Raw genomic sequence first — 27,637 nt, 5'->3', positions numbered from 1 at the left:
AGCTGCTTGGAAACATTGTGTAAAAACCTATACCATGGAGTGTCTATTTACACTAAGTGCAAATAGGCCACCTTGTTGGCAGAGGCTATTTACACTAACTCCGCCCACCAAAGTGTGATTGGGGTGGTCAACACTACAAAAGACGACTGTCACACGACAGTTCTTCTGGCGTAGATGGTAAATTGCATGCCATAGTCAATTTAACACAATCGACCAAGGTTCAAACCTGCCATTTGCTAAATTTATTTTTCTACCTTTTCAAATCTCATATCACATAAGGCATTTATTTTCAATAATAAATAAGGAAATAATCGAAAAGCTGAAAATAAAGTATCGGGTAGGGTTTAGATAGGTGTAGGGAGGTTTTTATTGTCCCAATAACGTGGCATCCATTTAATAAATTGAATTAAAATGATCATTTACACTCAATACGTTATTATTGCATACTGTTTTATAATGTACAATACTGAGGTGCAGATAACTGCCTCTATTTGCAATAAGTAGCATAAATAGCAGAAAATCTTGCTATTTTAACAGTGTAAATAGAATCTATAGCTATTTGCACTTAGTGTAAATAGCATCACTAAAAAAAAATCCATCGCTATTTGCACATAGTGTTAATAGCATCTATCACTAAGAAAATATGCTATTTATACTTATAGTAAATAGCCTCTATCGCTATTTACACTTAGTGCAAATAGCCACTGCCCCACAAATAAATGTGACTTGACATCTTAAAGATGCTTGAGCAGCTCTCATTCTTTGCATCTCTTGCCATATGTTCACAACAAAAAAATGTAAGTTTTGCAATGGAGAAAGTTGGATTTAAATTTAGCTACTTTTCCCTAAAACTGCACTGTATTACATATTCATAAATGATTTTCATATATGAAGTCCTTAGTAACATTTGCCATAATTCAAAGATATTTTCCTCTCTTTCAGGAGCTTGGTGTAGAGATTCCACGTTGAGGTGGTATCTCTTCGCGATGCCAAGATGGCAAGCCTGCTCCATCCCACAGGCAACTATGTCCTCCACCGATTCACCCCAGAGTCACTGGTGGAAATCGACAGGCTCATCCAGGAGAGGAGCACCAGGGAGGATGTAGAGGGGGTTGAGGAGGAACCACAGGCCCCGAGAAGTGATTTAGAGGCAGGAAAGTGCCTGCCAATGATCTATGGTGACCCACCAGTGGATCTCCTCAACACTCCTCTGGAGGACATAGATCCCTTCTATAAAACACAGAAGGTCAGTCTCACACTCATAGATGTTAAGAGCAGTGCTCTGTATTTAAAACTAAACCTCTGTTCATCTAGTGTCCATAAGTGTTCTTAACCCTTTGTGTTTACATCTTTCTCATTTGCAGACTTTTATAGTCATAAGTAAGGGAAACACAATCTACAGGTTTACTGCTGAACCAGCGCTGTTTTGTATCAGTCCTTTTAGCCTTGTCAGAAGAGGAGCCATCAAAATTCTTATACATTCATATCCTTTTCATTCTCATCATTTCAATTTCCTTTTTTATAATGATTATCATGATTGATGCAGTAGTATGTCATTAGTTATTTGCCATGTTTACCTTGACTGTACTTCAAATATTTTAGTATGTTCATCATGATCACCATCCTGTCCAACTGCGTGTTCATGGCAATGAGTAACCCTCCAGCCTGGAGTAAAACTGTCGAGTAAGAGTTGCCTTGTGTGAACACATATTTTCAGCAGAAGTAACTTCTGTTGAGTACTAGTAGAAGTCTTGAATAATTTTGGAGAGATGAAAGGTTGAAGAGTAATGAAAAAGTAAATGGAGTGTTTATTTACACAAAGTGCAAACCTTGTTGGCAGAAGCTACCAATGTGTGGTTGGGATAGTCAACACTACAAAAGACAACAGTCAAACAACAGCTCCAGTGGCGTAGATGGTAAAGCAGTTGTCTTTTTGATGAGTTCGAATCTGCCTTTTGCCAAACTTTTTTTCTCCCTTTTTGAATCTCATATCACATCGGAAATTTTTTTTATTGAAAATAAATGCCTAAGGAAATAATCGAAAAGTTGAAAATAAAGTATCGGGTATGCTTAGAGTATGTGTAGGGAGGGCTTTATCGTCCCAATAAGGTAGCGCCCATTTAATGATTTGAATTAAAATTATAATTTGCCCTCAATACGTTATTATTGCATACTGTTTTATAATGTATTTACACTAAATGCAAATAGCTGCTGCCAAAAGTAAAATATTTGTAGGAAATAATTGCACATTTCTGTGTTGGTTTATTTTTTTATTTGTATTTTAAATATATCCCATACACAGTATGTAATAGAAAAAAATGTATTTGTCATTTACAACTGATTTATAATGTATGTTCAATATTAATACTAGCACAGTATACAACTCGAATTCCAGAAATGTTGGGACGTTTTTTAAATTTGAATAAAATTAAAACTAAAATCACTTTATTATTTTATTCACAATGGAACATAGAGAACATAACAAATGTTTAAATGGAGACATTTTACACATTTATCCACTAAATGAGCTCATTTCAAATTTTATGCCTGCTACAGGTCTCAAAAAAGTTGACACAGGGCCAACAAAGAGCTGAAAAAGCAAGACATTTTGAAAAGATTCAGCTGGGAGAACATCTAGCAACTAATTAAGTTAATTAACATCAGGTCTGTAACATGATTAACTATAAAAGGGATGTCTTAGAGAGGCAGGGTCTCTCAGAAGTAAAGATGGGCAGAGGCTCTCCAATCTGTGAAAGAGTGCATAAAAAGATTGTGAAATACTTTAAAAACAACGTTCCTCAACTTCAAATTGCAAAGGTTTTGCAAATCTCATCATCTACAGTACATAACAACATCAAAAGGTTCAGATAAACTGGAGAAATCTCTGTGCGTAAGGGACAATGCTGAAGACCTTTGTTGCATGCCTGTGGTCTTCGGGCCCACTGCATCACTCATCGGCATGATTTTGTCATTGACATTACTAAATGGGCCCAGGAATACTTCCAGAAACCACTGTCGGTAAACACAATCCGCCGTGCCATCTGCAGATGCCAACTAAAGCTCTATCATGCAAAAAGGAAGCCATATGTGAACATGGTCCAGAAGCACCATCGTGTCCTGTGGACCAAGGCTCATTTAAAATGGACCGTTTCAAAGTTGAAAAGTGTTCTATGGTCAGACGAGTCCAAATTTGACATTCTTGTTGGAAATCACGGACTCCATGTCCTCCGGGCTAAAGGGGAGGGAGACCTTCCATCTTGTCATCAGCGTTCAGTTCAAAAGCCAGCATCTCTGATGGTATGAGGGTGCATAATTGCAAACAGTATGGGCAGCTTGCATGTTTTGGAAGGCACTATGAATGCTGAAAGGTATATAAAGGTTTTAGAGCAACATATGCTCCCCTCCAGACGACGTGTATTTCAGCAGGACAATGCAAAACCACATACTGCAGCTATTATAACAGCATGGCTTTGTAGTAGAAGAGTCCTGGTGCTGAATTGGCCTGCCTGCAGTCCAGATCTTCCACCTATAGTGAACATTTGGCGCATCATTAAACAGAAAATACGTCAAAGTCGACCACAAACTCTTCAGTAGCTGAAAACCAATATCAGGCAACAATGGCACCAAATTCCAACACCAAAATTCCAGAAACTCATAACCTCGATGCCCAGACGTCTTCAAACTGTTTTGAAAAGAGGAGGAGATGCTACACCATGGTAAACATGCCCATCCCAACTATTTTGAGACCTGTAGCGGGCATCAAATTTGAAATGAGCTCATTTAGTGGATAAAAGTGTAAAATTTCTCAGTTTAAACATTTGCTATGTTATCTATGTTTTATTGTGAATAAAATATTGGCTCATTTGATTTGAAATACTTTTAGTTTTCATTTTATTCAAATTTAAAAAACATCCCAACATTTCCAGAATTCGGGTTGTAATTGTGGCTCTGCAGCACCCTATTTATGATCATTTATTCACAAGAAATGTTGATGTTCTATGTATTGATTTGTTATTTGTTTTTGTAGGTATGTTTTTACTGGTATATATACCTTTGAAGCAACAATCAAAGTTTTGTCTCGAGGCTTCTGCATTGGACCTTTCACATTCTTCCGTGATCCATGGAACTGGCTTGATTTCATGGTGATCAGCATGGCGTGAGTATTTCAGTTCATACAGTATATATAAATATATATATACACGCATGTATGCTATTTATAGTTCACCTAAAAATATCACATAAAAATATTCCTCAGGTGATGTAGATGAGCTTGTTTCTTCATCAGAACATTTTTGGAGACCACTTGCTAACCAATGAATCTTCTGCAGTGAATGGGTGCCATCAGAATGAGAGACCAAACAGTTGATAAAAACATCCCAATAATCCACAAGTAATCCACATGACTCCAGTCCATCAATTAATCATCAGTCCATCTTGTCACTCAATCTTGTGAAATGAAAAGCTGCATGTATGTAAAAAGGTGTTTTAAGGTGTTTTTAACTTTGACAAGTCCTCTGTCCATAGTATTGGTTTATTTAGTGAAAAAGTTGTCTCGTCTGAATCAGTAGAGAAATATTCACAGATCAAGCACCATTTACAAGGGAAAACAGTCCAGAACAGTACAAAACAAATATGTGGGTGGATTTTGATGTGAGAGGACAAAAGGGGAAGGACGTTTGCACTGGAAGAGTTATTATAGATTATGGACTTGTAATTTGGCCAGAAGCGAATGTTTAAAGTTAAAATCCCTTAATGATGGATTAGTTTTTTACATACATGCAGCTTTTTGCTTTGCAAGATGTTAATTGATGGACTGGAATCGTGTGGATTACTTGTGGAGTATTGTGATGTTTTTATCAGATTTTTGGACTCTCATTCTGACAGCACCTATTCAGTGCAGAGGATCCATTGGAGATCAAATCTGTTCCTGTGAAGAAATAAACTCATCTACATCTTAGGTCACCTGACGGTGACTACATTTTGAGAAAATTTTTATTTTTGGGTGAACTATTCCTTCAAGGATTAGTGGTTCTTTGATCTAATTTTTGCAATGTTCACACAAGTGATACCCTGCATGCTTAGTATCATTCAGACACCTTCTCAATGACTGTCAGCTAATGCTGTCATTTGGCCACAGTGGTCGACGGATCTAAATATAACATATATTAAAACCAATCTTTTTCCACTGCCAGGAACAGCTAGCCCAAAGAAATTACTAGAGGACTTTGAAAATCCCTCTTTTCTATATAATTACAATTACATTACATTAAATGGCTTTATTTGTTTTTCTGTATTCCAAGCATATTATACATTAGCTGATCTGTTCTGCCCATTACACATATAGATTTGTGGTTTGATTGTTTCCAGGTACATCACAGAGTTTGTAGACCTTGGTAATGTGTCAGCACTGAGGACATTTCGTGTGCTTCGAGCTCTCAAAACAATCACAGTTATTCCTGGTATGTAATAATTGTGTTACAAATTGTATGTAATGCAACAGTTCTTTAAAGTCACACAAAATGGAAAACCACAAAACACAAAAGCAAATGTTAAATGCAAATTATAAAAAGGTTCACCTTGTACTTTCTGCTCAGGTTTGAAAACCATCGTCGGGGCTTTGATTCAGTCTGTCAAGAAGATGGTAGATGTTATGATTTTGACTGTTTTTGCACTGGCTGTATTTGCCCTCATTGGCCTGCAGCTGTTCATGGGAAATCTACGCCACAAGTGCATCCGTTGGCCCATTCCCAATAGCACCATCTTTGATGACTACAACTCCACCATGGTCAATGAAACCATCCTCAATGTCACCGATACTTTCGATTTCAAAGCGTACATAGAGAATGAAGGTGAAGTCAGGTCAAGGTTATTAAATATTTCCAATTTTCACTCAATTATGTCGTCACATATTTAAGTACTACTCGTAATTGCAAGACAACAGCATTTTGTAAATGGTGAAAAATGTTAGAATGGTACTGGCTTCAATTTTTTACAGTTACTTTTTTCATTTGAGGTTTGAGTTTAAACATTAGACACAAATGTATTAATGCATGTGATTTTTTTTATTGATTTTTATTTTTTATTTTGCAAGTCAATTTGGGGGGACAAAATCATAGACTGATTAATATATTGCCTGCTATAAACTTTATTTTTATACTTCTTGTACTCTGCAGTAAACCAATACTTTGTGGAAGGAAGTTTAGATGCTTTGATATGTGGTAACAGCTCTGATGCTGGGTAAGTTTGTTTACGCTCAGTAATAAAAAATGCTTGTAATTCAATATAGCCTGTCTATAATATCAGGGGCTTTCAGTTATTTCAAATAGCTATGTAATTGTAATACACCATAAAAGCAACCAAGAAATATCTATGAAAAGATAAAGATTAATGTCATTTGTCTGTTGTTTTAAAAGGAGGTGCCCAGAAAGTTACACATGTATGAAGGCTGGACGAAACCCGAACTATGGCTACACCAGCTATGACAACTTTGGCTGGTCGTTTCTCGCCCTCTTCAGACTCATGACTCAGGACTATTGGGAGAATCTCTTTCAGTTGGTCTGTTAACTAGTCGTTTTTATGTCTGTTTATCTGTTGGAATAGTATACGCAAATTAAATTCCATTTCCATCTTGTTTAGACTCTTCGTGCCGCTGGGAAGACCTACATGATCTTCTTTGTGGTGATCATATTCCTGGGCTCTTTCTACCTCATCAACCTGATTTTGGCTGTGGTTGCTATGGCATACGATGAGCAAAACGAAGCCACCTTGACTGAAGCTCGTGAGAAAGAAGAGGAGTTTCAAAGATTACTTGAGCAACACAGGAACCAAGAGCAAGAGGTCAGGTGACTACCATATGATTTCACTTTAAAATACAGTTAAATTATATTTAAAGACTAGTGCTACCTCAGATTCACAATGTAATCATATTGACAATGTAATGAATATCAAAACCACTAAACACTTACAATTAATTGATTTACATTGATACGTTACAGTGATATGTTGATATATAGTGGTTTATTCAAATTACAGGCAGGCAGTAAAGCATCTTTGGCCAGCCAGGCGACACAAAGTCAAGGGTCAAACAGGACAGGTTCCCTGCACAGTCTTGGCGGTGATGATGTTATAAAGGACTGTAACGGCCGAATAGTGCCTCGCCTCGTTGTCAACAGAGCCTCTTTTGACAAAGAGGTAATATAATTTTGACATCAGGAGTATGTTAACATTATTTTTCGAGTCAGAGGTTTAAAGAATTAGTACTTCACTACTATATTGTTGAATCTGTACTTTACTTCAGCTCTGTTAAAACCAAATTCATGGGTACCGAAGACGTCACTTCCGCTATGCTCGCCGCCATATTTGTGTCTGATATGACAACAGACACGGCACATCTAAATGAGATTTAATAATATACTGAAATAATAAATTAGTTTTTACTACCAGTTCCCACACTGAGCCTTTGATTTGATCGTATTTTTAGGACAGAAAGTGTAAATTATTGTGAACGTAGCCACTCAATGAAGGCTTTAAGACCTTGAAGAATCCTCTGCCGGCTGGTCACTCCACTTCACAGCGAGCGGGACTCACACTGACGGCGCTAATTCCCTTACTTCCCGTATTTTGATTTCGGCAAATTAGTTTTGGTGAATGCTAAATATGTGATTATTGATCATGAGCCCAACATTCAGCAAGACCGGCCCACTTCAAGCACTGTTGGGATCAAATAAAATTGTAGTTGGGTTTTTAATCTGATGACTGTTGTTACAGTAGAACAACACATCCCGGGCATTTTATAACCTTATTGTGAACCTTCTGGGAGTGTTTCGTTGCTCTTCCTCTGGTAGTTGTGGCTGCTGTGACCATAGACTGAAACAAGTAGCGCAGCTGTCCCGGACACAAAAATGGCAGCCATAAAGTACTGTGCCGTCACATGGTCCCTATGAATACTTGTAATTTTATTCAGATACATTTACAAGATAAAAATAATACTTTTTACTCTGCAACGATTTCATTTACACTTGAGTCAAGTGTGAACACGGTTCATGATTACTATTAATTATTACTCTAAAAATCACTATATTGTTGTCAGGATCTTGGACCTGTTTTTGTTGTGTTTTTGCTCCCCATGTGTTCTGTGACCCAGTTTCTCCCTCATGTAAATTGTTAATTTGATCCCAGGTGTGTCTCCTTAGTTCCCTCGTTATCCTGTGTTTATAAGCCCCAGTCCTTTCAGTTAGTTTTGTCGGTCGTTGAAATTGTCTTCCCTGTCCGTGATGTGTTTCCTGTGCCTCCCATGCTCCTCGTTGGATTAAAGATTCTCGTGTTTGTGAATTCCTCGTCTCCTGGTCTCCGTGCTTCCGTGCTCCCGGGCAGAGTGTGACAGAACGACCGACCGAAAACAGTTACCTCCGTTTGTACCCTCCGTTTTGTTTTCTGTTTTTTCCCAGTGTTTTTATTTCCGTAGTGCCCTGATGGATCCCTTTTTCCGGCCCGAATTCCTCCTCCTCCTGCTGGAGCAGGGGGACCGATCTCTCGAGGACCATACAAGACTGTTCTTGTTGTTAGCGAACACCACCAGCTACCCGGACGACGTGCTCTGCTCATTCTTTCATGGAAGCCTGAACACCGTGTGCAGAGCGCTGTGGTCCGAAGATGGTCCTCGAGAGGATTTCGCCGCCTTTGTGGAGTGGATTCTGGCGAGAAACGGATCACCCCTCACAGTCTCTTCAGAGGATGATCTCGCCAGATCCACTCCAGACCCAGAGCCCAGCCCACCATCTCCCTGCGGTGTGGAGCACCAGCCCGAGCCCACCGATGACGGAGAGCCATTTCCCGCCGCGATCTGCGAGCCAGCGCGAAGCCGAGCGACTGAGCGGATGATCACCCCGGAAGTTGAGCCCAACCCGTCAGCCCAGGTGCGAGAGCCGGCATCAGTGCCCACCGCGAGGGAGCAAGCCGTGGACGGTGTGAGCGCGGAGTGGAGCTCCGCCCCCTGCACTGCGGCTGAGGGTGAGCTGAGGACAGATCTGGGACTGCTGGACAGAGAGGGGGCGTCCGAATCTCCAGTGCCGGCTCCTCTAAAGTGCCCTCCAGTACCGGCTCCTCGCAAGTGCCCTCCTGCGTCCCCGCTGGTCCCGCCCAGCTCTCCTGCGTCCCCGCTGGTCCCGCCCAGCTCTCCTGCGTCCCCGCTGGTCCCGTCCAGCTCTCCTGCGTCCCCGCTGGTTCCATCCAGCTCCGTGCTGCAAGGTCACCCCCGAGAGTCCGCGCTGCCCGAGCGCCCTCCAGTGCCGGCTCCTCGCAAATGCCCACCCTCCCACCCGCTCCTGCCTCCTCCACCGCTGTCGTCTGGCAGCCTCCCCGCTCGCCCTCAGCCCCCTATCGGTACGGTGCGAGCCCCGTGGGTCTGCCATCCTCCAGCGTCGCCGGGGCTGGAGTATCCCTCACCTCCGCCTCCAGCCTCCGAGGCCCGGACTCTTCCTCGGCCCGTAGACCCAGTGGCTCCACCTCGGCTCCTAGCTCCCTCGCCTCCACCGTCACCCCTCGATCCACCAGCTCCACCGGGCTCCCTCGTCCCTCCGGCTCCGCCTTGGTCGGGCGTCGACCCACCATCGCCTCTGGACTCCTCTCCTCTGGCTGCGCCTCGTCGCTCCGTCCCACCGGCTCCGTTGGGCTCCTTCCTCCCTCCAGCTCCACCTTGGTCCTCAGTCGCTCCGGCTCCGCCGCGGATCTCCGGGTCTCTGCCTCCACCTCGGTCGCCAGAGCCCTCGGCTCCACCCTGTCCCCCCGGATCCTCGGCATCCCCCTGGCTCGTTGGCTCTCCGTCTCCGCCTCGGGCTCCTCCACCACCTGCTCCGCCGCCGTTGGTCGGCCCCCTGGAGTCGGCGGCCATCCCTCCTCCATGGCTCTTCCCTCCGTCGGCTCCACCGTGGGCCATCTTCACGGCTGTGGCCTGGGTCCAGCTGAGCGCCTCCTGCTCCGGGTCCCTCCTGTCTCTTCCCTGGCTCCTCCCTCCTTCGTCACCGCCTTGGTCTCTGTCTGCTGGCCCCCTCCCGGGTATCCGTCCTCCTCCTGAGCCGCCTCCCTAGTTCCCACCCGCCCCTCCCCTTTGGATGTTTCTATGGTGCGAGGACGCACCTTCCGGGAGGGGGGCGATATGTCAGGATCTTGGACCTGTTTTTGTTGTGTTTTTGCTCCCCATGTGTTCTGTGACCCAGTTTCTCCCTCATGTAAATTGTTAATTTGATCCCAGGTGTGTCTCCTTAGTTCCCTCGTTATCCTGTGTTTATAAGCCCCAGTCCTTTCAGTTAGTTTTGTCGGTCGTTGAAATTGTCTTCCCTGTCCGTGATGTGTTTCCTGTGCCTCCCATGCTCCTCGTTGGATTAAAGATTCTCGTGTTTGTGAATTCCTCGTCTCCTGGTCTCCGTGCTTCCGTGCTCCCGGGCAGAGTGTGACAATTGTTTAATCACTGTAAAATCATCTGCTGAAAATAAAAATAGAGTTTTGTAGTTTTATATAGTCAGAACAATTAGAAGGTATATTCTGACTTTTTTTTTTTTTTTTTACAAAGTTCATAATTTTTCTAATACTTTTAAATGCTTAATACATTTAAATGTGTATATTTTTACTTTCACTCAAATTTTTGGGGTAGGTACTTGGAGTTTCAGTTGAGTACAGTTGTTTGACATAGTATCTGTACTTTAACGGAAGTACAATTTTTCAGTACTTTTTACACCTCTGATTAGTGTTTTTTTTATACATAACCAGTCAAAAGTTTCAACACACTTGACAGAATTTTGATGATCTCATGATTATAATGACCTTTCGATGCATACCACAGGCTATTAGTGTATGATTCAGTATGAACATATTGTAATAACTGAATGGTAAATAGAAAAAAGTGAATGGTCCTAAAATCACAATTGCTTCACTCCAGTTAGTATTACTAGTACTAGTATGTTTTGCCATTGTGATGACATCTTTGCTGTTTCATTTATCCTCCAGTTATCAGCTGACGAAGACCACAAGTCCATGAGCTCCAAACACAGCATGCAGCACCTGGACCAGCCCAAACTCTCCAAGAGAACAGCTAGTGCTATCAGTGTGCTCACTGCAACTATGGAGGGTACTAGCTTGAAGAAACTTCAAATTAAAAGAATATTCATTTAAATACTTTATTAAGTAGCTTTGTCACTGAGGAGCATGTCGAGTTTTTCCATTTATTATGCTTATTATGCTCCAGATGTTTCAGAATGACAGGACTTCAAGATTTTAGACGATGCAGTACATTTATAACCATGGCATGATCAAAGACATGCTGAAAACCCTCAACTATTTCTTGTGAAGTCCCAGTAGCAGGAATGTAAATGCACTGGGCTTAGATTGGCAATTTTTATGTTCCTGAATTTTATTTTAAAGTTCAGTTTCCTAGATTATTGTGCCATGGTCTGACAGAACAGCCTGAGAGCATCTGAAGATTTATCCTAAGCAAAGGTCAGACACGTTGTGTGTGGAGAAAAACCTGTTAACTTCATCTGAGTGGTGTTAATCTTTGGACTATTTCAGAGCCATGGGTTGACTTTAGACTGGCAGAACTTGTTGCTGTCACTCTGCTGGTGTTCATTCACTGCTTAGTCTTAATGGAACTGTTCAAATAGCGTTTTCAATCTCTCTTTGTCTCCCTAGAGTTGGAAGATGCTCAGAGGCCTTGTCCCCCAGGCTGGTATAAGTTCGCTGATATTTTCTTGAAATGGGACTGCTGCACTTCCTGGATCATATTTAAAAAGTGGGTTCATTTTGTTGTGATGGACCCATTTGTGGATTTAGGTATCACCATCTGCATTGTGCTCAACACACTTTTCATGGCAATGGAGCACTACCCCATGAGTCCGGATTTCGAACATGTTCTCTCAGTGGGAAACTTGGTTAGTATTAGTCTCAATACTTATGTATTATTGTCAAATGACTAGGGCTGCACGCTAATAGTCGACTAGTCATTAGTCGACCAAAAGAGACTTGGTCGACCAAAATTTTATTAGTAGCTTAGTCGCAGAAAAAAATAAATAAAAATCCACAGGCATGCAATCCATAACAGATCATTAACAGCTAGTCTATGGTAATACAGTACATCGGGCAGGACATCCAAACACTCGCCTATCATTCATCGACCTCAAATATGGCTTAACATCTGAAATATGTAAGTATTAGCAACTTTACATGGCCTTTCAATCTAATGTTATCCTAGAGAAATGTGCACTGTTCAAGTGTCTGTGTGGAGTGTGGAAGCTGATTATATTCGAATTTAAAAGGTATTATTCCTGTTAGGGGGAAAAAAGCTTTTGGCTTCGCTCCTGAGGCCACAAGAGGGTGCATCAAGCAAAATATTACTAATGTATGGTGACCGGGAGGGGCCGTCTTCAGTGCACTTAGTTTTGTCGTGGCCACGACATATTAACTTGTGGGAACATGATATTATGTCGTGGCCACGAGATCATTTTGTCGAGGTAACGACATCCTTATGTCGTGGCAGAAAAAAATCGCTATATTACTACCGTACTATTTCCCAGATTTTATTTAGGAGAAAAATGTAAATGTGCAGTATTTCTGAAAAAAAAAGTATAGAAGTATAGAAAAATGGAAAAAACTTAATTTGGAAATAAATCTGATTTCATAGGGCCCTATAATTATAATATTTTTTTTTTGTGGTAATAAAAATAGATGTAAGTGAACAATAGCTTTTAAAATGACTTAAAATACATATATAATAGCAATGATGCAATAATAATTAGTTCAAATAAAGTATCAAAAGCAAGAAATCATATGGTTTTATTGAACAAAACTGTTAAAATACATAATGTATAATAAACAATAGAGCTAATGTAGATTATGCATTACAACAAAGGCCTGCAGGGGACGCCGACGGCCTGACGATTATTTTTACACATTACTGTTTAATATTGACCAAGCACCATTTAATTCAAATGTCCACTTATTCTTTAATATTTGGCTATTTCTTTAGGACAGAAATGCTATAGCCACTGTAATTAAATGAATATGTGGACATCAACGGAGCCGCTGTGTGACGCACATGCTTAACCTACACGCATGTAAATAATTAAAGTGCATATACTGTGTTTGAACTGCATAACATATAATTATTTAATTAAATCATAGCGGTTGTGAATTCACAATTATGCTTAATTATGATTTTTAAATGGGTTTAATATATCATGCAGCCTTGGAAAATAGTCTAATAATGTGTTTTATGGATTCTTGTCCGTGAAATGCACCACTTCCGGTATTTGGCCGGTTAGTCGAAGCGAGCAAAATGAAGTTGATGATTTTAAAAAAATCGAATAGTCGACTAAAATCGACGAATCAAGACAGCCCTAGTACTAATGTACGTTTCTTCAAAGGAAAAAAAACACAACTATCTTTGAAAAAGTGCATAATGTTTAAAATAATGTTTAAAAACCATGTATAATTAATATTAATTGCTTAAACAAACAATTAGAAAAAAAAAGGATCATGTATGCATAGTTTAATACTAAGGACCGAAAACCAATTACAAAGAACTTTTTTCATTTAAAAACATCAGAGGCAGTGGGATGCAGAAAAACCACTATAAAGTCTCGAGACATGTTTTTTAAATGTTGAACTTTCATTAATTTTACATGACTTTCTAGACATGCGGCTCTCTTGTGCGAGACGCGAGTGCAACGGTGGTAGAACGGCTTGGTTTCAGTGTTGAGGTAAACAACTTCTACTCCGCATTGATGTTCTCTTTTTCCGCAATATTTTGAATAAGCAGCGCCGCATCCAGTGGGTTCAACTGGATAGGCTAAGAAATGCATTAAAATGCAATGACACCTACATCTTCATGGAATCTTGTGCACCACTGATAAGGCTGTCTAACACACACCTAAAATTCGATTGCAATGTTTTTGCATTCGAATGTGGATTTTTATTATAAATTCGATGAATATTCGAAATAAATAAAAAAACAAATTGACAGCCCTGGCGTTCACTGCAGGACAGATGGAGGCGCAGGAGCACTCACTTGCCCTTAAAGTAATACATCTTTCAAATCTGTAAAGACTCTACGTTTATTTGTGTGCACTCACAATACCGCGCTTTTGTAAAATAATGAAAGCAAACAGGATGTGCTTTCTGCCGTCTCGGTCTTTGTGAACTTCAGCACAAAACTCCATGTATATCTTTTGCCTTACAGACATTAAAAATATATCTATAGAGAGTGAAATGTCTACTTTAAAATGAACCAATTCAAACGGAAAACAAATTCTCAGATTATGTAATCCGAAACATTCATACAGGCGCATCCACTACTGCGGAGATGTTTATCAAATTTTTAAAATGTGAATGCAGTCTCCTTACTGTTTTTCCCTGACACAGTCATAATCATTACTTCTGCCAGTCTGCTGTGGCAAGCTTTTTGCGTGTGCTCGAGACTTATTAGGCTATGTAATTAAAGGCTCATTATAATGATTTAAATGGTGTATTAATAATGCTTCAAATGAACGACTACTAGTCGACTAGAAAAATACTTAGTCAAGGGCAGCCCTACAAATAACTCTAAAATTTGAATCTTGAGGATTTACCTTGTTTAAACTCTACGCATATATATATACACTGCCGATTGCTCATTGTTTTCTCTTTTTTTCAAGTGCTTGTTAACCAGCATGGCCCTGGTGTAGCTAATTAAGATGACTGATAGGGAGGAACACAAGCATATGTTTTTCAAAACACAACTTGCTGTTATATACAGTATATATACAGTATATTTATATATATATGCGGTAACACTTTATTTTAAGGTCTCTTAACTAGTTGCTTATTGGCATGCATCTTACTAGAATATTAGCCTTTTATTAGTAGCAACTGAGCACATATTAATGCCTTATTCTACATGACCTCATTCCGCATCCCTATACCTAAACTTAACAAATACCTTACTAACTACTAATAAGCAGCAAATTAGGAATTTATTGAGGGAAAAGTTGTAGTTAATAGTGAAGTGTTACCATAAATGCTTAACCAGCATTTAAAAAAAGAAAACAAGGAGATCAGCACCAAACCAGCATAAATCAAAATGAAATGTGAAGCACTGTGTCAGAAGCACTGTGTAAACAGCAGCTGTAATAGATTGTATATGTGCATTTTGGTAAAACTTTACAATAAGGTTACATTTATTACCATTAATATGAAAATGCTTCTAAAGCCAGTACAGTATTAACAGTTAATGTTAATTTCACTAATACATTATTAAAATCAAATATTTTTTCATGGACCTGAGCTAACATGAACTAACAATAAACTGTTGTATATTAATGAACTAATGTTAAAAAAAGATTTCTAAATACTGTATCAAATGAAAACTCTGCTGCTGCTCGTTGTTATTTCTTATTCGTTAATGTGTTAACTGTAACAAGTGGCCTTATTGCTGTTCCCCCTTTCTGGGCTTGCCTTAGAAAGCATATATCCCTGAACAGCAGAGCAAAAAAGCTTTCTTAATTTATTAAAGCCATTTAAGTGCATTGGCATCAGGAAAAAGTAACTGTAATTGTAAATAACAGCAAAGCATGATTAACAGGTTTTAATTGGCTGTCATTAATTCAGGTTATTAGTAATATCTCACATCACATTATATCTTATTCTTCAAGGTATTTACAGGAATCTTCACAGCTGAAATGGTGTTCAAGCTCATTGCTATGGACCCCTACTACTACTTCCAGGTGGGCTGGAACATTTTTGACAGTATCATTGTCACACTGAGCCTGGTAGAGTTGGGACTGGCCAATGTTCAAGGATTGTCCGTTCTCAGGTCCTTCCGTTTGGTAAGTCTGAATCTCAACCTCTCAGTTCCTTTTTTTCTTTCATGGTTTGTGTTATTATTTATGTTTTCTGTAAAATGTATTAATTTAAGAAATACCTCACTCTAGTATAAAAATGGTATGTGGTTTAACATTGTATGGTATTGTGTCTCTCACGGTGTGTGTGTTGCGTGTGTGTGTTTGTGCCCCTCTCTGACGGATGTGCTGGAAGTAGCTACGTGTCTTCAAACTGGCTAAATCTTGGCCCACACTTAACATGCTGATCAAGATCATCGGCAACTCAGTAGGCGCCCTGGGGAACCTAACGCTGGTCCTAGCCATCATCGTCTTCATCTTTGCCGTGGTGGGCATGCAGCTTTTTGGCAAGAGCTACAAGGACTGCGTTTGTAAGATTTCTGAGGACTGCGAGCTGCCCCGCTGGCACATGAACGACTTCTTCCACTCTTTCCTCATTGTTTTTCGGATCTTGTGTGGAGAGTGGATCGAGACCATGTGGCACTGCATGGAGGTGGTGGGAGCAAGCATGTGCCTGATAGTCTTCATGATGGTCATGGTCATTGGAAACCTTGTGGTAGGTGAAGCGGAGATTGTGAAACACAAGAGATTGTGAAAACACAAGAGTCAAATATTATGGGAGAAAAACACTTAACTTTGCTGATTTGGTGAATTAGCATCTGATGACAGATGCACAGATGATTTTATTAACTGGTATTGTTGTCTTGTTTCCAGTATAAATATCTAAATACTTTTAAATCAAGATACATTTACTGTCCATTGTACTGTGAAACAATAATCCTGGGGAATTTTTTTTTGCAGTGCATTGCTTGCGCAAGAACTTCTAAAGCTTTTAGTGCATCACAGCTCTAATATGTTACTATTTTCTTCCACACTGAAAGGGAACACTATTATTATTATTAGACATCTTCTGTCACTGCTAAGCTGTTAATCTTTATAACTGTTACCCTGAAGCTGTACTGATCTGAAGCTTTAGCATAGCAACCAAACCAAACCCAAAGGATTTTCAGCACAGCTGATTGCAGGCCGGCTGTTGTTGACATTCAGGTGGCAAAGCAGTTAGCGTCTGATTTCTCTGGGTAACCAGGTGTTAATTTGTCAATATGTTTAAAGGGGTGGTTGATTGCAATTTTTTACTTTTGTTAGTGTGTAATGTTGCTGTTGCTGTTTGCATATATCTGCAAAGTAACAATGCTGAAAGTTCAATGCAAACGGAGATATTGTCTTTTAAAATTATGGCAGTTTAATGCCTACTAAAACGACTACAAGACGTTACTTCCCGGGTTGGTGACATCATCACAAACCCTGAAATTTACATAAACCCCGCCCCCGAGAGCATGCAACAAAGTGGGCGAGGCCATATTGCACTGCTCTAGAGAAGAGCTTTTGAGAAGAGGAAGAGTTGTTGCTATGCTGTCAAAACTAGGGGTGCACAAAAAAATCTATTCATATATGAATTGTGATTCTGTATTCTAACGATTCTAGTGGATTCACAAGTTTCAAAATCAATGTTCTAAAGCTGCGGTTCTCAATCCTGTTCCTCGCATCCCCACCGCTCTGCACACGCTCTGCCCTGCATCTCTCTCTCTCTCTCTCTCATCTGATTCAGATCATCAGCTCGTCTCAGGTCCATCAATGAATGAATAAAATTAATTTTATTTACAGCAGACAATCATTGACTAGCTACGTGAGCAGCACATTCCCGGGTTCGTAGGATCACAGAACTCCCTCCTCCACTGTGAATAAATCGCCATCCGAATTCATGCGTTTTATCACTGAGGTGATATGTAAATTTATTTTTACAGACGTCCATATGAGAAACAATTACCATTCGAATCGGGCTTTAGACTGCACCCCATAAACACAATCAAGCCTATAAAAAAAACAGTCAACCACCCCTTTAAACATTCATATGCAAGGCACCCTATAGTGCTGGAGTTCAATAAATATTACAATAAATGTTGTTTTAGTTGCACTGATATATTATTATAGTTTTTTTATATTAAAGGGGTCATATGATGCTTTTTTAAAGATGCTTTTTTATTTGGTGTAACAGAATATGTTGACATGTTTTATTGTTCAAAAAACACATTATTTTTCAAATACTGTACATTACTGTAGGTCCTCTATGCCCCGCCTCTCAAATGCTTCTTTTTCTACAAAGTCCCTCCTTCCGACAAGTGCAGTCTGCTCTGATTGGCCAGCTGACACAGTGCATTGTGATTGGCCGAACACCACAAGCACTCGTCGGAAATGTAACGCCCCTTTCCATAATCGTGAGCTTCAGCTTTCAAAATTATAAGAAAGACAGTAATGTCCTTAGTTTTACCATCAATTAAAGCCAGAGAGGGTAACAGAGTCGCGTGACAGACACAGTGATGAAGCGCATATGTGTTTGCACACAAGCCGCGATTGTGTGACCACACGCGACGTGCAAAATTCCGCATTTAAACAGTGGATAGCAAATAATTAAACGAATAACAAAACATACAGTCGCTGATTCAGAAGCGCCAGATTGTCATGGCAAAGTCAGTATTACCTCCTCTCCTAGGTTCACGAAACGGTCGTTCATAAAATGCGTTGCTGTTCTGTTATAAGTAATCTTAATGATTCTTAAATGCATCTACTTTCGGATGTCCAAATAAAGTGCTTTTGCTTTCACCCAGAAACACACAGCGTCTCCCTGACATTGCTGCATCAACACTGCTGCGGTTACTGAAACCAGGCTTACGCAAATATTTCCACATCTTGACGTCAAGATGTTTGAACAAAGCCGTTTTAGGGGGGCGTGACAGAGTCTTAACTTTGATAAAGAATATCTCTTTGGTTTTGAGACTTTAGTCTTTGTAACTTCAGGGATCTTATATATGCACAATCAGCTTGTAACACTCCAAAGAGAAAGCAAAACTTGAAATCGCATCATATGACCTCTTTAAATATTGATATTTTGATTTTATTTTTATATTTCACTTTCATTTTGAAGTTTTAGTAATTTTGTTGTTTTTATTCATTTTAGGGTTTTTTTATATAGTATTTGTTATTTTTATTTTCAGTAGTTTTAGTTTATTTAATTAAATTGTATTAGTACTTAAAATAATGAAATAAAATGTCAAAGTTTAAGTTTTCTTACATTCTATTTTGTTTAAGTTAATGTCTATTTTATTTCAAGTAACAAAAGCTGTTTTAAGCGGTTTTAGTTTTAGTTAAGCCTCCAGCTAAGAACATTGCAATTAAAAATAAATGATTAAATACTATCATAGATATATCTGATTTCAGCCAGTTTATTATAAAGATTAGTGTTTCTGTGAATAGTATCCCAACAGGAAGGTGTCATTGTTGTTCTTAAGTGAAAACTAGCATGCTAAATTCACGTGTTGATACAGATCAAGGAGATGCAGATGAGCTGCTAGCAGCTGTGCACATAATTACCATACTGGAGCTTCTGACTGAATACACTTCCTCTCAGGTTATACATAGTTTGAAAAGGAAATGGCCTGTCTTAGCGAGCTAACAAAAGCATCATTATTCAACATGGCCCATGACTAACATACATTTACTCACACACACTCTTCATGTGGTTACACTCTCCTGCACTTGTCTTCTTGACGAACATGCATTGCAAGACAGAGCCACATGTTCAGTGCTGTTTTCTATTTACATCATATGACTGGAGCCAGCAAACAGCGGTTTTCGATCTTGGCTGTGTGCTAAGATGCAGCTCAAGTGAGTCTTACTGAAACACGGACAGCTGAGAAACACAGCAGCAGCAGCTAAAGATTCATGTGCCACCTCCTCACCTATACAGTAACTGATGGGCCATGACCCAAAAAAACTATGATAAATGCAAATAATATGCAACTGACCATACATTACTCTTTAAATTAGTTTAAAAAGCTTCTTTTGTTCACCAAGGCTGCATTTATTTGATCAAAAATACAGTAAAAATAGTCATTGGAAAATATTACTACAATTGAAAATTACTATTTTCTCTTTAAATATGTTGTGAAATGTAATTTATTTTTGTGACGCTAAAGCTGAATTTTCAGCATCAGTACTCTAGTCGTCTGTGAAATCATTATACGAAAATGCTGATTTGCTGCTCAATAAACATTTTTTCATTATTTCAGTAAAAAAAATTAAATAATTTCTTTATTTCTTGCTTTCAACCCCCCCCCCCCCTTTTTTTTTGCATGTAATAATTATTATTATTATTACCGAGCTAAACCAGAGGATCCTAAAGCAAAACCACCAGAATACCCGACATGATGGATAGCAATGTAATCAGATAGCAATGAAATCATATAGAGCATCGGTACTGACATGATATGCATCTGCATGCTAAGTTTAGTGGGTTGGATGAAAAAGGTAGGCTAGAGGAGAGTAAAATGGGAAACCAAATATCAGTGGCCTCATTTGGCATACAGCTCTGATGTGCAATGTGAAAATCACAGCACCTGCTTCTACTGCTGTGTTTCTCAGGGAGCTTGATGTATTTCATACATTAGGCTGATATGTTGTCAGATGGTCTGGGCATTTTGCACTAGGTTGTGACTGAGTGCCAAAGAATGTGTGTTTTGATGTACAGGGCTATTATTATAGTATCATGACACTATTACGATTAATATAGCATTGAGAAACTTGACTAAGGAAGATTAATTGGTAATGATGTATTTTTGTTTTGGCCAAGAGCTTTAAATACCCCCACATACCCTGATAAATTCATACCCACAGTGTCAAAGATATATTTAAGCACTGAACTGCTGGAAAAAATAATATTCAGGGCTTAAAGTTCTCCGGCACCGTGCCGGATCTCCGGCGTGCAGAAAAAAATAATCCTACATAAAAAAAATTCAATCTTGAAATCACTTTCAAGTCCATGAGTTCGCCTACCAATGGTATGAGAGGAGCACAGCTGTCACTCTCACCCAAACTAACATTACTAGCCAATCAGAATTTTTTTGGTCTTATAAACACGAGACGCATAATTATCAGAGTCGCAGCCCTGATGAACGGAGAAGCGCGACACATTAAAAAATCATTGAAAATTTCTGGAAAATAGTATTAAAATACTGTCTCTCTCTAGTGAACCAAGTATCTGTATTTTGTCTCATCTCATGAGCTATGTGTATTGTCACACCCCTATTGTTGATAAGCGCTGATATAGCTCTTAATTTTCCAAGCTTTCATTCTTCAGGTCAACCATATATTCATGAAAAAAAATCAGTTTGAATAAGGAAAGCAATAACTTTGCCATAGTATCCTTTCAAATGTTAAAGTTGCCACAACCATTGCATGACCCCCCCCCCCCCCCCCCCCATAAAAAAGTTCAGGTTCAGGATTTTTTTTTTTTTCACTTTAACCCCTGATTTTATATTACAAAACATATTGCACCATATTGTGAGGTGAGCAAAAATTTATAAAGTTGAAATTATATGACTTAAAGGGATAGTTCACCCAAAAATGAAAATTCTGTCAATTAATTCTTCTCCTCCTTATCCCGTCTGCAGCGATGCACCGCCATTGTGGAGAGTATCGCAAGGCATGCGCTTACTTCCCTTCATGTAAACAACGCATGTGTGTGTTAACGTAAGCAGAAGCAAGTGCATGTGTCGTGATACTCTCTCCACAATGGCGATGCACTGTTGCAGACAGGATGAGGAAGAGAAGAATTGTTGAATAAAGTCATTATTTGTGTTTTCTTTGTGCACAAAAAGTATTCTCGTAGCTTCGTAAAATTACAGTTGAACCCCTAATGCCACATGGACTATTTTACCGATGTCTTTGCTACGTTTCTGGATCTCGATCATGGTAGTAACCTTGCTGTCTATGGGAGGGTGAGAGATCTCTCGGATTTCATCAAAAATATCTTAATTTTGTGTTTCCGAAGATGAACGGAGGTCTTACGGGTTTGGAGCGACATGAGTGTGAGTAATGAGAGAATTTTCATTTTTGGATGAACGATCCCTTTTAATTCTCATGAAATTATGGCCTACAACTTTTTCTTGGATTGTGCCTGGTTTCCTCAAAATAATACACGATTGAAATATTGAGTGTTTTTTAAATGTGGCTATTAAACATTTGTATGGTCATATGAACCAATCTACACTATGAACCACCTATATTTTGCCTTTTGCTACCTGTCTTATCCCCTCTTGTGCTCTTATTTATTCTCTTTTCTATATTTCTCAGCCTGTGCCTGAGATAAATGAGGCCAACCATGGCTTCTATAACTATGTGCTATGTCTAGTGTGCTTAGATCCTAAAGATAGCATCCCTGCGCCATGCTTCAAGACAACATCATTTTTATTGAAACTTCATTACGACAGATCTTACCTAAACCTGACACTGGCTATGTATAACATGGGAACCAATTATTTGTGAGACTAGGGGTGCGTCTCAATCAGCTCCCTAGCTCCCGAGTTCGTGAATAAGTAGATCGTGTACACAAATTCGGTCACTGGTAAGTTCCCTGACTCACTGCATGTTGGGACAGTGATCACTCGAATTCCAGTGACATGACTATGTATAACTTCAAAGGACAACATAGTAGAACTTCACCGCTTAAATTAAAAGACAACAGACAGGACCGATCTCTTTTTGATATTATTTTTTATTCTCTTTAAACACTTACATGTTCTTACAACTTTTCAGCCGAATTTAAATTTTAAATGATAAATAAATGTGTTCATTACCTGTCTAGCGGTATGTGTTTGTGTTGAAATAGATTAATTATGTTGAAAAAAAGGTTTGTCTTTTCAAATCTTCTATCGTGTGTCATTATATTTATCGAGTTGGCTCGTGTGGTTTATGTTTCACGCTTCAGAAATGTGACGTTATTTCCAGTAAGGGAGCATAGTGAGCACCGATGCTCCCTGGTTTTTGCAGTGCATTGTGGGATTTTTCAGGGAACGAACGTACCAGTACACTGGAAGGATTCCGCGACTGAGACAGCCCCTAAAATGGCCAACTCCCTGATCAGTGCCCTGACTACTGAACAAGGGAGCTGATTGAGACTAGCTTTTATTATTGAGACTTGAATGATGTTAGCCAAGATCATGTTCTAAACACTGAAATTTTGCACCAAGCTGATGGATATGTATATTTTAAATGTGACTAGTTATAAGAAACACCTTAGTGGTGCAGCTTGGACACATTCTCAGTAATGAACCCAGGGTCACAGGGTGTTTCGGGTCTTAGATCATCAGACACCCTCACCTGAGCGACCCAGCCGGGGATGATCAGACCCCGACTTGTGTCCAAGCAGCACACCAAGCCATATGTCGCCCCTTTTGATCCACAGCCACCTAGAGGCTTTCTCCGCTGCCTCGCAGATTCTTCTCTATATTATGTTGCATTGGAAAATCTGAATCTTTCTAGTGAATTAGTTTTTCAGTAAATGAGTGGCCTAATTTAGTTCCTGCTTAGCATTTTAGGTTTTCCTCTTTATATAAAAAAAATCATTGACATATTTAATTGGTCTCTTTTATTAAAAGAGTAGCTTAAATTATAGGTAACTTTGCAGCATGGCAAGTGGCCACGTTTACCACTTAAGCTAGAGGAACCCCTTATACTATGTATGTTCAACCTGCCAACCTCATACTAACCTGTACTTCTCAGGTACTGAACCTGTTCCTGGCTCTGCTGCTCAGCTCCTTCAGCGGGGATAACCTGTCTGGAGGTGATGATGATGGTGAGATGAACAACCTTCAGATCGCCATTGGTCGCATCACCAGGGGTATAGATTGGCTCAAAGCCTTCATCACCAGTATGTTGCGCCAGATTCTAGGAAAGAAACCTCCTGACAATAATGAAGGAGGAGGGGAAGGAGACATAGAACTGTGTGCTATAAACCACCTGGATGAGGGGAAAATGGCAGATGCCTTGACCAACTGTTTGCCTCCAACACTGACTGTACCTATTGCTCGTTGTGAGTCTGATGTTGAAGAGGATGATGACTCTGATGAATCTACTGATGAGGAGGATGGAAAGGTAAAACAACAATCTGTCCTCTCTCTGCCTCCCTCATTATCTAGAATGATGTGTATTGTGGTGTACCATTACCAAAAGAAAGAAAGAAAGCATTAGATGTACAAATCCCATGTATTCTATGGTGAGAAAATGCTATTAGTTATGCTAGATAAACTTTTTAAAATAAAAAAAGGTTTCCATGAAAAGTATTGAGTTTTAAACACTACATTTCTTAATTTCCCCCTTAAATTTGTGATTTTGGTCTGTCCCACCCTAGTGTTAAATAAAATAACATAATTTTGCCATAATCTGTTCAGTTCATTTCTAATTCATTGTAGTAAAACTAATTTAAATAACAACACATTCCTAAAATTGTGACATCAAATTATAAACATAACTGAATAAACATAAATAAGTAAATAATTTTATTCTCTTTTTGTTTTTTTTTACATAAATCTACTGCATTCATCAGGCTCTATCATTCAACCCTCAGCAAAGTTGTTATAAAAATTAATTTATCAAACTTTCTTTTTTTAATTCATGGGAAATATACAGTGCCCTCCAAAAGTATTGGAGCAGTCAAAACAAGACAAAATTGCTCTGTTGACTGTGGAGTCAAGACATTTACAAATATGATTAAAAGATGAATATGAGACAAAACTACAGCATGTCACATTTTATTATTGGGTGTTATAGATGTTTTATCAGCTAAGAAGTTCAGCACTTTTAGAGTTTCATCCCTCTATCTGATGTGAGCATAAGTATTGGAACAGTTGCCTCTCAGGTCTTTCTAAGTGATCAGCTGTGTCCTGTTGCATTAATTCTTCGGATGTTAAAAGCATGGAATGTATCGTATCAGTTATATCCATTACTTCTGCATTCTGAATCTTGCTTTCGATGATGACACACACAAACCAGGATAAAGATGAGGGAGCTGACTTTGAGAGAAAAGCAAGCAATTTGGATGTTAAAAGAAAAGAGGAAGTCAGTTAGAGCTCTAGCAAAAATAAAGGGCATGGAGAAATCAAGAGTTTGGAAACCACCAGCAACTAACAACAACCTGATCAGCTGAGAAAACAACTGTAGTTGATGACAGACAAATCATAAAAGCTGTGAAAATGAACCCTAAAAGACGTGTCTGTAAAATCACCAACAACTTCCAGAAAGCTGGGGTGATGCTCTGACAATCTACTGTCCTCAGGAGACTTTGACACAGAATTACAGATGCTACACAGCAAGATGCAAACCTCTGACCAGCACCAAAAATAGAAAGGCAAGATTAGAGTTTGCAAAAAAGCACAAAGGTGAGCCAGAAGAGTTTTGGAACTGTGTTTATGGACCGATGAGACAAAGATGAACCTTTATCTAACCTTTATCAAAAATGTGGAGAAAAAAAGGGAACTGCAATGATCCCAAGCATACAGCCTCATCTGTAAAGCATGGTGGAGGTGGTGTCATGGCATGGGCATGCATGGCTGCCTCTGGAACAGGCCCTCTCAACTTTACTGATGACTTAATGTATGATGACAGTAGCAGAATGAACTTGGAAGGGTACAAAACCATCTTGCCTACCAATATTCAAGAAAATGCCACCAGATTCATTGGGAAGTGCTTCATATTGCATCAGGACAATGACCCAAAACACCCTGCCAGTTCAGTCAAGGAATTTATAAGGGCAAAGAAATGAAAAGTCTTAGATTGCCCAAGTCAATAAAATCTGATTGAACATGAATTTCACCAGCTGAAGAGGAGAGTAAAGGCAGAAACTCCAAAAAACAAGCAACAATTGAAATTGGCTGCATTAAAGGCTGGGAAAAGCATTTCAAAGAATGAGACCAAGAGTCTGGTGATGTCTATGGGTCACAGACTCACTGCTGTGATTGTGCGCAAGGGATCTGCAACTAAATAATAGCTTTTAATCTTTTATATCTGCCTTATGTTCAACTGTCCCAATACTTATACTCACATCAATGAGTGGGATGAACTCTAAAACTGCTGTTCTTTTTATTTGGTAAAACATATGTGTTGAAATGGCTAATAATAAAATGTGACATTCTGTAGTTTTGTCTCATTTTCATCTTTTAATCATATTTGCAAATGTCTTGACTCCACAGCCAACAGAGCAATTTTGTCTTTACTGTTCCAGTACAATGTATATATAAGTCATTTATACCCTATTACCCAGTGTTTTAAAACTGAATACATTTGAATGTTAATACTTTTTTTTAACAATAAACTTTAAAATGGTATCATGTAAAAAGTATCATATTTTATATATGTATATCAATATATATCAATGATTTTTGTTTAATGCGTATTGCCAGAAATTCAGTTATCACAAGTGCCAATACTTCAGACTCTTCAGTCTCAAAATATCATAGAACATTACTTTAATACTTTGTTTTGTTCCCCTCACATTTGTTTTTTATTCTCTCTCATTTCTTTGCATCTTTTTTCTGCACAGGCCACACTTAATGATGACGACTCTTCAGTTTGTAGCACAGTAGACTACCGGCCTCCAGAACCTGAGCCTGAGCCTGAAGAGGAAGAAGAACCAGAGCCTGAAGAGCCAGAGCCCTGTTTCACAGAGGGTGTGCATGTATTTTCCTTCATTAGGAATGTTAATGCTCAAGGTGTCACTGCAAGTCCAGAAATATCTTATTTATTTTTCTCTCTTTTTACTTAGGTTGTGTTAAGCGATTTACATGTTTGAATGTAGACATCACAGAAGGATGGGGGAAAAAGTGGTGGAACCTTCGAAGAACCTGCTTCACTATCGTTGAGCATGACTACTTTGAATCCTTCATCATCTTTATGATCCTCCTTAGTAGCGGAGCACTGGTGTGTCTGTCAATACCGAGCCAATGCTTAGTAAACTGCATGTAGTCACGTTATTACATCTGTGTGATATTAAATCTCGCTTTTTAATTTCATTGTAAGAAAAAGGGAAAATATAAATCCATTCATATTTGTCTGATGCATCAACTTTTATTCTGTCAGGCTTTTGAGGATATCAACATTGAGCGCCGCAGAGTGATCAAGATTATCCTGGAGTATGCTGATAAAGTCTTTACATACATTTTCATAGTGGAGATGTTACTAAAGTGGGTGGCATATGGTTTCAAGACTTACTTCACTAATGCGTGGTGCTGGCTAGACTTCCTCATTGTGGATGTGAGTTTACCTTTTTGACGTTTGCCAAAGCTTTACCCTTATAAGCAAATGCATGTCAGATGCCAAAGTCTGTGCGTACTGACCACGTGCTGTTTTATTCAGGTGTCACTAGTCAGTTTAACAGCCAATTTATTGGGATATTCTGAGCTGGGAGCAATCAAATCTCTCAGAACACTTAGGGCTCTTCGACCCCTTCGAGCCCTGTCAAGATTTGAAGGAATGAGGGTAAGAAACTACTCTTCATTTATACATTTGTGAGTGATTCTTCAAATAAAGAGCTGAAGTTCACTTTTTGGAGTGGAAAATAGCATTATTTGTTTAGACTTGCTGACACAAGTTAGCAAGCAGTCAATAAAAGGATTGGTGTTATGGTAATGACAGCAGTGTTGAGAAGAGGAACGCTTATCCACATAAATACCAAATGATTGGAAAGGTGATTCTTTTTAAAAATGCAGCATTTTCCTGATTTTGACAGTTTAAGTTAGAAATTCATATTTAGTGTTTTAACGCTTTAGGAAAAGCACAACAGTTTAAAAAGGTTCAAATTCTATCAATATAAATCCTTTAAATCTAGAATGATTTTTAGAACCATTTTTATGTAATCAAATCAAAGGACAGAATATTTTACCTAA

General features: G+C 39.1%; 1 protein-coding gene across 1 annotated transcript in view; it reads left to right on the top strand.

Moving 5' to 3' along the window:
• Positions 1-994: 994 nt before the first annotated feature.
• Positions 995-27,637, top strand: part of LOC306852059 (sodium channel protein type 4 subunit alpha A-like) — a gene marked incomplete at both ends in the record, with an annotated part of 30,899 nt that continues 4,256 nt past the window's right edge. The window contains 19 exons of the mRNA XM_079388664.1: positions 995-1,246; positions 1,365-1,492; positions 1,603-1,683; positions 4,028-4,156; positions 5,368-5,459; positions 5,595-5,849; positions 6,174-6,237; positions 6,414-6,555; positions 6,637-6,837; positions 7,033-7,191; positions 11,002-11,122; positions 11,683-11,921; positions 15,678-15,851; positions 16,063-16,419; positions 23,481-23,852; positions 26,296-26,422; positions 26,518-26,672; positions 26,832-27,005; positions 27,108-27,230. Of these exons, the coding sequence (XP_079244790.1) occupies positions 995-1,246; positions 1,365-1,492; positions 1,603-1,683; positions 4,028-4,156; positions 5,368-5,459; positions 5,595-5,849; positions 6,174-6,237; positions 6,414-6,555; positions 6,637-6,837; positions 7,033-7,191; positions 11,002-11,122; positions 11,683-11,921; positions 15,678-15,851; positions 16,063-16,419; positions 23,481-23,852; positions 26,296-26,422; positions 26,518-26,672; positions 26,832-27,005; positions 27,108-27,230 (3,345 nt within the window). The remainder of the gene's footprint in view (positions 1,247-1,364; positions 1,493-1,602; positions 1,684-4,027; positions 4,157-5,367; positions 5,460-5,594; positions 5,850-6,173; positions 6,238-6,413; positions 6,556-6,636; positions 6,838-7,032; positions 7,192-11,001; positions 11,123-11,682; positions 11,922-15,677; positions 15,852-16,062; positions 16,420-23,480; positions 23,853-26,295; positions 26,423-26,517; positions 26,673-26,831; positions 27,006-27,107; positions 27,231-27,637) is intronic.

This window comes from Barbus barbus (assembly GCF_936440315.1).
Source record: "Barbus barbus genome assembly, chromosome: 32".
Classification (NCBI taxonomy): domain Eukaryota; kingdom Metazoa; phylum Chordata; class Actinopteri; order Cypriniformes; family Cyprinidae; genus Barbus; species Barbus barbus.
The sequence above is the reverse complement of the archived record's forward strand: the minus strand, read 5'-3'. Positions and strand labels throughout refer to the sequence as shown.